Here is a 9,687-nt window from a genome sequence, read left to right on the forward strand (position 1 = left end):
CGCATGTCTCGTGGCTTGCTGACGAGCTAGCCGCAGGCAGGGCTTTAGGTGCCACGGTGGGCGGGCTTGGCTGGATGAACACAGCTGAACAAAGCGTGTGCCCTGTCATGCTGCTTTTCAGGAAAGTAAAGGCATAGCTTGTCCAGGAGATGACCTGGCCAGAAGTTATTGTCGCTTGACTTTTGCATCTGATTCCTCACAAGATGCCTGCGGAAGAAGGGGAAGAAAAAAAATACATAAGAGAGAATAGCATGCTTTACAGAAATAAAATTCTGGGCAGCTTCACTGCTCCTCTTTGTAAGAGCGAAAGGGAGCCTGACAAGAACCAGCTCTCTGGGCTTGCAGGCCCCGGCAAGCTCTGCCAGACCTGTGCAGACCATGTCCGTCCTTAGCAGACATGACTGACACTTGGGAATGACAGCTTGCAAAGCTGTCTTCAGAGCTGCTGTGTTGCCCATCGCTGTGGTATCTGAACACTTCAGCTGAGAAAAACAAAGCAGCTTGTGCTCTGCTTTGCAGTGTCTTTTTCTCTCCAAAAGCTTCTCCAGCCACCCTCAGCTCAGCTCGTCAGGACTGTCTGTCTCCCACAAGAATGAGCATTCTCTGAGGGGATTTCAGACAAGCCTTGGGTCGGTCTGAGCAGAAGTTTTGCCACCTCTGTACTTCAGAGCACAGAGCTCGTCCCAGCCTGTCTGCAAGGCTCCTGCCAGGCACCACACACTGTGCACTGGCACCGCTGCAACCCACTCACGCCGTGGCTAAAACGCAGGAGAGGCCGTGTAGCTGAGAAGAGGATCGGCCTCTTTGCTGTCGCTTGCTGCTCCCTTGCAGCATCCTACTGGTTCACTCCAGTACCTCGGTACTGCCTCTGACGCCGTGGGGACTCAGTACAGGGGGGTGATAGGCAGCGGGGCAGCAGGAGGGGGCTGGTCCTAAGCTCTCTTTGAACAAACCTAGGTTTTGCCTCCTTGGCGTGGCTTCCAGATGCCGCTCCTGATCTGGAGGTGCTCCCAGGTGACAGACCATCAGCACGTCCCGGGCTGTAGTATCCACCAGGCTGCCTGATCTTCCTAACCTCTTCTCCCTCCTTGATGATCTTGTCTCCTGGGTGCAGCAGAGCTGTGGGCAAATTGCACAAAGAAAACAGTCACGCCAAACCTTGTAGGCGTAGCAGTCTTCAGCTGAGCCGCAGCCTTGTCTGCTCCCGGCTATGGACGTGCTGATCCTGACTACGGTCTCATTTCCCAGCTTGACTTTGCACCCGCCCCATCATCGCAAACTTGCCACTCTCCGTTGAACCCGACTATGGTCCCAGGGGCAACGGGACAGGGCCCTGGCTCATCTGCAGCACCCTTTGATATCTCAGCCCTGCTCTGGCCCTGCTGAGGGTATTGCTGATCGTCACCGGCAGCATCTGCCCTCATGGCTCTCCGAGGGCTGCAAACGGGCTCCCTCGGCTGCACACCCTGACATCAGTCACGCTTCTGGGCTTGGGAAGAGACATGGACTTGTCAGATGTAGTGCACTGACATCACAGGCTCTTGGGCTTTGCTTTACCTTTCTGCAGCGTTGGCTCAGTGATGGGAACACCGCGCTCTTTGCACAGCTCGGAGCTCTTCAGATAAGTCGTGACGGCATCCCTGCGGTACCGGTTGACCAGTTCTCCCAGGTCAGCCTCTACCGTTGATGGCAGGCAGTGCTCATCCACGGGGCCATCCCCGGACCTCACCATCCGGCACTTTTCTTTCCGTTCTATCGGGCCGTCTTTGTTCTGCAAGTCAAGGGCAGGTCCCCATTAGCATTCAGCGAGGCCCTGGAGTCGCTCTGTTCCCAGAGAAAGTGTTGAGCTCACCAGAGCATTCAAGAGTAAACAAACTGTTTGGAAGGCCTTGTAGCATCTCAGCTGCAGGGCACCGTGTGGTCAAGGGACTACTGAGGAGCTAAGATGCACACTAATTCCTTGCCCTTTCCTTTGCTGCTGCACTGTCCTCTAAACCACCCCGCATTGGCCAAGGCACGCGGGGACGCTTCTTAGCCTGCCCCGTACACAGTACCTTCTCCCACCGTCTCCTCTCTCTTGTCACTTTCCCAATCTCTTCCATTTCATCACAGCTCAGATGTCGTCGTTCTGGCTCCGTGTTGACTGGAGGGACTTCCAAGCACGTCAGTGTTCTTTCGGGCATGGTAGGAGCATGGGGCTTCATCCGTTTGGCTGTGCCCCCAGCAGAAGGTGGACAAGTGGCAGTTTTGCAGGTGGCTTTCTGCAAATGATCTTCTACACCTGGTAGAGATTCAAAACCAAACAAAAAGCCCAGAGAAGCCATGTTAAATCATGCGCAGCAGACAGCAACATCTGATCTGTGTTGAAGAGCAAGGTGTTTGGCAAGTTGTGCTGACTGGAACTCCCGACAGAGATTCCTAAGGAACAAGCTCTTCTCAATCGGTGTTTTCCAGCTGACGCCAACAGCGGGAGAAGGGTCTGCTTTCGATGGGCTGGATTATGAATGCTACCAAACAACATCCCGTCCAGGATGTTAAACCGCAAGGTTCAGGCTTTGATCCCAACCTGAAAGAGTGGACAACCTCTCTCCTGCAGTTGGGCTGACTACGGTATTGCACACCCCCCAGATCCTACAGCTTTTCCCAAGCAGTCTCCCTCTGGCCACTCTGCTCGAGGACAACGGTCTCAAGAAGCCGTATTCTGGACCCACTTTGGCATTTCCTGACTCCATAGAGAGGCTTTCCCCAACCCCGGGCTCTCCTCTTACCTGTTTGGGTCTCTTGGGGTTGTCCTTTCCTCATTTCCAGCCACTGCTTTTGGCAATTCATCAGATCTTGGGGGCTTATAAAATTCCCCGGTTTTGAGGAAGTCAAGAAGATGACCACATCCTCCAGGTCCTTGTCGCTGATGGGAACTTGGACCTGGCAACCAAAGCAGAAAATGACAGCGGGATCACCACAAGGTCACCGCTGAAGCTCTTGCATTTCTTCTGGACTGGCATGCAGGAAAATAGGGCAGAGTTACAGCCATTCATTAGTTTTCCATTCCCTACGTACCTCCCTGATGACTCTGATGAAGTCTGCTCTCTTGATCTTCCTCCCGTCCATACCAGCCTTCTTGAATACGTTCACCATCGTCAGCTTCTGCTCGTGCAGGAGGTTATGCAGCCTGACCAGAGCCTGGGGGTACGGCGCACAAACAAGGGGAACGCCACCCTTCCTGCACGGCTGGCTGCTCTTTGGTGCTGAGCGCTGAAAAAAAAGCAGAAAACACCCTGAGATCACCGCTCTCCAGGATCTCCCTGCCTGTCACTGTGGCGTCAGCTGGGGTAAAGCGGCGTCACTCTACTGCTCCCACAGCAGACGCCATTTCCCATGCACTTCCGCGCTTACGTCCGGGCTCTGGGTCATGGCTGGTTTGACAGCAGCCTTCCTCTCTGCTCGGCGTGCCCTTATGCTTTGCCAGCGTGCTGCTTCTTGATAGCTGAGGGCAGGTTTGTGAGCCAGCCATTTTTCCACGTCCCCCAAGCTTTCCAGCTCAGATCGAAGCTGCCTCCTCGCCTGAATCCAAGCCTCCATCGCTTGTAGACCCTCCTCTGTGTTGGAGGTGGCCTCTGGGGAGCTGAGGCTGTCGTCTTCCTCCTGGGGCAGCTGCAAGGCAGACAAATGACAGAGACCCGTGGCTCGAGTTGGTTTCACAAAGGGAGAAGCTGGTCTGGCCCCAGGTGGAGCAAAAATAATGAGACATCTGGATTGGGATGGCCCACACCTGCCTGCTTGCAGTTTAAAGGCAAACATTGGGCAGAGAGCACGAAAACAGGTGGGTCCTGCCATTTCACAACATGCTGGCTCCTGGCCACCCAGGAGCAGCTGAAATAACCTATCGGCCATTTTGCTGAGGAAGAACGGCCAGGATGCTCTCCACGCTAACTGGAGAGACGGCTCTCTCCCTCCACGCCGCCCGCTGGAGCTGGCTCAAGCCATGTCACTGGGAGAGCTCCTGCTCCAGCTCCAGAGCCGGCGCCTGTGCAGAGGGGGCCTCCTTTCCCGGGACAGAGCAGGCCCGCTGGCCAGCTGCTCGTTTTGCCCCTTGGCCTCTACGGGCAACTCCTCCTCCCTCGCAGCAGTGAGCAGGCGAGGAGGAAAACCACAGCCACCCGCCCTGCTCTTTGGAGTTAGCGATGCTGCTGGGACTTGGAGCCCTTCCCAACTCGGTGCCACCCCAGCCAGAAGGCGGCTGCTCTCTTGGTACTCCCGTACCTGGGCCCTCTGCAGCTCGGCGCGTTCCCTCCCAGCTTGATGGTGAGGCAAGTTTGGCAAGATGACCCTTCCTGCTTTTCCGTTCTCTTCCTTCTCCGCCCTTTCGGCCTTGCATGCCTCCAGGTTTTTTCTACCACGCAGCCCAAATACAGACTCTCTTTTCTACAGGAACCCAGAAATGCCATAGCAGCGGTCAGTCTTATCTCTTTGACTTTTTTTTTAAAATAAGCTCTTCTCTCTCATCTCTTACAGGTGCAACCAGAAAGCCCTTCTGTTTTGACCAATGAACTGAGTCATCAGAGCTACTTTTTGAAAAGCGCTACAGGCTCTTTTCTGAGATGAACAACACCCAAAATCGGGAATGGAATGGGAAAACGATCCACGGTGAGAAGAGATCTACTCAGAATCGGTATCTGCGTATTTTTTTATGTACCTATGTCTCCTAAGATGTCCCCAGTTGATTTTCTACAAGCAAGTGACACAACAATTGCCTCAGTCCATCTTACGTACCTGTCCCGTCTGCCTGTGCTCTTCAGAAGCAGGCAATGGGAATTCAGGGCTCTCAAAAGGGGTTTCTTTGTGCTGCCTTCCTTCCGTGCCTGCACGTTGTGGCAACAGGCTGAAAACACACACCAGGGTGAGTCGGTACGAGTGCAGGAAGAGCTGCTTCTCCACCCAGTGCTTCAGCAGCAGAGCGAGCTCTCTTTACCCAACTGCCTTCCCCTCCACAGGGACAGCGATAGCCCTGAGCTGGAACGCTCAGATGTGCCGCCAAGGAAATCAAGGAGATGCGCTTTTTCCAGGAGGAAGGCTCCAGGACACGCAGCCTGATGCACCTGGAGATACTGGTATCCCCCTCCTGGCCGTCCCACTGGCTACTGCGAGGCAGTCCCAAATCCTGTGGGACTTCCCATCCAGCAAGGGAATGCACTGTCTGGTGATGGGTGTTAACAGCCCTTCTGAGTTAATACAAACCCTGGGTCCAAAGGAAAAGGGCAAACGGGTTTCTCAGAGAGCTTGGGCAGTCTCCATCCCTGAAGGCTTTGAAGACAAGGCTGTATAAAGTCCTCAGCAACCTGGCCCTGACCTCAGCTCAGAGCTCACTGCTTGGAGCAGTTGGTTGGACTGGCACCTCCCGAGAGCCCTTCCAACCTCCGTTATTGTGTAAGCCTATAAAACATCCCGCACAACCGCTAAAAGCACAAGGCGGCTCTAATTGAGTCCTTCCAGAGTCTCACCTGCCATGAGGCCCTTTTCCCTCCATTTTCTCCTCTGCTTCTTCCTCCATCTCAGCTCTGGCTAAGAGGTCTGGAGAAGAGCACCTTCGCAGAAGGCGTAATGTGTGACGAACGGCCGCTGCAAGCATGAAAGGAGAAAACCTCTCAGAACAGCCAGGAGGAGGCACAGATCTTCTCTGCCACGTTAGAAGCTCTTTCAGGCCTCACTAGGATTCCTTCTGTGACCTGTGTTCTCGCAGGGAGCTCTCAAGCCCTTCCTCACACCAGCCCTTGATCCTGCTCAACCCTCGATAGCCACATTACTCTCTTTGGGGTGAGTTTTCTCCTGCTGCCGCCAGCCCCAACTCTGCACAGCAGCTTTCAGGGGGAGACAGATCCTGGCACTTAACAATCTCTTTCGGGGGAACAATTCCTTGCCATTGCATACGTGTCCGGTATATAAAAATTTGCTATCATGGCACATTCAACTCCGACGCGTTATAGCCCTGATGTTCCCAAGGAATTCAGGTGGAGGAGCTAGACTTCCCAGCTCTAAAAGAGAAGTGAGGTCTCAGCACAGCTTAGCAGCCTTTGTCCTCTGCATGCTTTTACTCATTGAATCACACTGCGGTGATTCCAAGAGATACGCCAACGCCCCAGTCTCTCCCACAACTCAAGGCAGAGGTTGTGTTTCAGGGTGCCGACGCACTTCCCCGTTTACTTCCCCATTTACTCCCCCCTGCACAAACTCCTAGAAGGGAAGAGCTATACTCCAGGGCACCGAGTGCAGGGCCAACGCCTACTTCAGCCCCGTCATCTGCGGTTGGTGGTGCTGAGCCCTCCTGGGATCTGGCTCCAAAGCAAGTCCCTTGAGATTTACCAGGAGGGGAAAGGAGAGGCACACCGGGTGCCTCTACCATCCCAGGCATCTATCGTAGCCTGGGCCCTAAACGCCCCCCAGTAATGAAGACAGGCAAAGGCGCACACCTCTGCCAGGAATCAGTCCCTACCATTACCTCTTATTCCCATGTTGCTCAAAGCACTCTCGAGTTCCGTAACTATCTCCTTGTCTCCGAGAGAAGGTCTTCGAGGCACTGCCTTAATCCGAAACCTGGGAATAGGAAGGAGGCACCGTTGTGAGAAAAGGGCTTCTTTGCCAGACAAATGTCAAGGTACCTCTCTCGAGTCAACCCCACCTCCTAGGCTACCAAGGGAACCACTGAGAAGCGCTGGCCTCAGGCATGGCTCACCAGCCCCTCACCAGACAGAGGCTTTGCTTTTTTGCCTCAGCCCTCCTGGGCCATCTCGACCCAAGAAGGCATTTCAGAGAGACTTTGATTCACGTGAGTTTCACAGAAGGCACGGGAACCTCACAGGCGGAGGACTTGCATGCATCCGGCCTCTGATCCACCCTCTAAGAGAAGCTTTCCATGTTATATTCAAAACAAAGGAAATGCTAGGACCTTACTTCTGTTAGATGGTTGGGCGCTCCCTACCAATGGAAAGAGACTGAGCAGGCGACACGTTAGGAGGGTTGCCTAGATTCCTCTGCCTAGCAAACCAGTTCCCTCCGATGGGAATAATGGTAAACCGCAAACCCCTATCAGTAACGGAGGATGCGTAACTCCAGACTAAGCAAAAGCAAGGATGAAGTTAACTGCAAACCAGAAATTTGACGGAGCACTGCTAAACATGAGCTCAGCATATCTGCGCTTGGTCAGACCAGGGCTGCAGAAACAAATATACTCACTGTGGAAACTGGTAGACACGGCCAAAACAGCTCGGAAGCAGAGTGACTTCTTTAGCCGATACGACCCATTTCTTCTGCAACGGGGACAGAAACATCTGACGTGACTCCAGGGAAGTGAACTCAATGCTTACAGTGGCCTTTCCATAGCCCCAAGAATTAGCGTCCCCTCAGCAAACTTCTGGCCAAGAGCGCTTCAGCCCCTTGCTAAACCAAGCCGCACAGCGCGTCATCTGCTAGGGCGAGGAACGTCGCCAGCCTTTTTGCAAGGACAAGAGCTGACGGCGTCAGGCAGGAGACTCCTTGTTTACCAGGGAAGAAGTCAAGGAACCCAGCCACCGGCTCCTTCTCCTCCAGTTCTCAGGCCAGGAGAACTACACCAACAGCGTGCCAGCAGCCACGAGGGGCTGGTCTCAGCAAGGCCTTGGCGTCTCTCTGCCTCAGGCTCATGTCCAGAGCGTGGGGTGAACCTCATCCTCCCTGCCGTTGCTTTGGCCTTCTTCCTCTTTACGGCAAGGCCCTTCCAGGGCTTCCCCTTGCCCAGCAAAAGCAGTACTGCGTACCTTCCCAGCACCCAGCCAATAAAGAAACTGCAGAGAGCTTTCACTGCCACAGACCATGCCTAGCCCAAGTGACCCAGCGGGTTACAGGCGGCCAGCAGGGCTCGGTTCCCCAGTCCTTTGGTGGGATGTCAACCCACTCTAAGTAGCACTGGAACAACACTAAACTTACGTCGAGCAACTTCTCTACTATGTACGTGGACTTGTTGAGGCGTAGTAAAAAGTCTTCGCAAAATGCCACTGTCACTTCTGTTCCCCGGATAGCAAGGGTGCCAAAATCCTTTAAAATGAAGTCCGTGTCCCCTCTGTTTGTTAGGATGAAGTAGAAAAAGTCCAGGGTCTCCTGCATACAGTTCTGCACGACTTCCTTGGAATAGGGGACATCCGAGCGGATCTTCTTGTAGCTCACTGACACTTTCTTCATCTCATCTGGAAAAGAGGAGGGAGACTCTAACTCCAACAGCAGCCAGCAGGCGTCCTACAAATCCATAAATATGGCTGGCACGAAGCTGCTTGCTAAAGCAGGTCATGGGGAGAGGGTCTGACTTTGTACAGCCTTAATAAAAACGAGTCCAGAAGAAACGGCCCGTTTCCAGGCATTGCTACCCGGTGGGCTGTTTGTGTCACCCCACGGAGGTTGTTCTCAGGGCCTCCTGAAGGCCTCTGATGCATCCATCACTGCTTCTAAACAGCAGCCAGCATAAACCCCAACTACACGGGACACAGGGGAAAACAGCAGCTTGAATTGCTGTTCTTACCAGGAACAGGCGCAGAAGCATGTCGCAGCTTACGGATCTGTGCAACAGTCCCGGAGAGCGAGAACAGAGGCCTCTGAAACGTGAGCACCTCACCATTTTCAAAAGAGCGCCATTTTTGAATATGAAATGTCCCCAGTCCTGTTACACTGACAGCCAGAGGCTGGAAAAAGAAGGGAAGGGCAAGCATTTGTAGGTTGAAAAACAGAGCGAGGGCTTGTGAGAGTGCCAGGGGGGTGCCTCGTGCCCTGACGTCTCCTGGGGCAGAACACTTTTGCACACCTCAACCAGATTTTTATTTCTGAATTTATATATTGCAGATATATAACACATATATCTATATTATGCTATCGATTAAGTTAATGCCTCTCAATTTACGGAGAAGCTGGTCTTTGGCACGTTTGTGGAAAGTCTGTAAATGGCAATGCAGCTCTGGGAAGAACAAGGGCACTTGCTGGCACAGGGCTGCTGGGACCCCTGAAACCATCTTGGGGGAGGGGAGGGGTAGGGTAGGATCCCCCCTTTCCCTCCAGAAGCTGTTGCTGAACGTGCTCAGACACGCTGCTCCAAATAGTAACAACATCTGGAAAGCAAGGGAAAGACACGTCAAGCTCTCAGCCAGCCAGCTCGCGGCCCGTCAGCACATCTGTAGACCAGGAGATGGCAGGTGCAAGGGCGCTCCAGCACGCCTGGCAGGATAAATCCATTTGTGCCACGGGCTGAGCCTTTGAATTCCAAACTGTCCTTCTTCCAAACAGGACAGCGTTCCCTTCCGAGCCAGGGCCCTGAGCGTGACCCGCTGCTGAGAGAAACCCGTCCGTGGCACCTCCACCACGGCAAGGGGAGGCTGCTGCGTGCACCGGACTCTGCGGGGCTCAGGGTGTCCCTAGGGGCCTCCCCCGCTGCGACGAACCCCACTTCCCACAATTTGTGCCGTTCATCTTGTCTGCCCTGGTGCTCGTCAGGCCTTCGGGCCTTACCGTGGACGGAAAGCTTCTTGAGGGTGGGAAACGTGACCGCGCTGCAGCCGTCAGCCTGGCTGCAGAGCTCGATGTTGGTGATCAGCGCTTCCAGGTTTGTCATGTTTTTGCCGTGGGTCAGCACGTGAGGCTGCCAGGGAAGGATTTTGATGTCTCCCACTGGGAAAC

The 9,687-nt window shown here is 54.1% G+C and overlaps 1 protein-coding gene across 1 annotated transcript in view; it reads right to left on the reverse strand.

The window, feature by feature from the left end:
• Window positions 1-17: 17 nt before the first annotated feature.
• The window catches only part of EFCAB12 (EF-hand calcium binding domain 12), a 16,308-nt gene continuing 6,638 nt past the window's right edge, over window positions 18-9,687 (reverse strand). The window contains exons 2-15 of the mRNA XM_035903947.1: window positions 9,520-9,649; window positions 8,543-8,680; window positions 7,957-8,213; window positions 7,228-7,301; window positions 6,494-6,588; window positions 5,499-5,616; window positions 4,771-4,879; window positions 3,394-3,651; window positions 3,058-3,252; window positions 2,769-2,922; window positions 2,055-2,281; window positions 1,558-1,771; window positions 954-1,119; window positions 18-207 (exon numbers count right to left, since the gene is read on the reverse strand). Coding sequence (XP_035759840.1) covers window positions 45-207; window positions 954-1,119; window positions 1,558-1,771; window positions 2,055-2,281; window positions 2,769-2,922; window positions 3,058-3,252; window positions 3,394-3,651; window positions 4,771-4,879; window positions 5,499-5,616; window positions 6,494-6,588; window positions 7,228-7,301; window positions 7,957-8,213; window positions 8,543-8,680; window positions 9,520-9,649 — 2,298 coding nt within the window. The 3' untranslated portion in view covers window positions 18-44. The remainder of the gene's footprint in view (window positions 208-953; window positions 1,120-1,557; window positions 1,772-2,054; window positions 2,282-2,768; window positions 2,923-3,057; window positions 3,253-3,393; window positions 3,652-4,770; window positions 4,880-5,498; window positions 5,617-6,493; window positions 6,589-7,227; window positions 7,302-7,956; window positions 8,214-8,542; window positions 8,681-9,519; window positions 9,650-9,687) is intronic.

Source organism: Egretta garzetta, unplaced genomic scaffold (assembly GCF_000687185.1).
Source record: "Egretta garzetta isolate BGI_Z169 unplaced genomic scaffold, ASM68718v1 scaffold141, whole genome shotgun sequence".
NCBI classification, from domain to species: domain Eukaryota; kingdom Metazoa; phylum Chordata; class Aves; order Pelecaniformes; family Ardeidae; genus Egretta; species Egretta garzetta.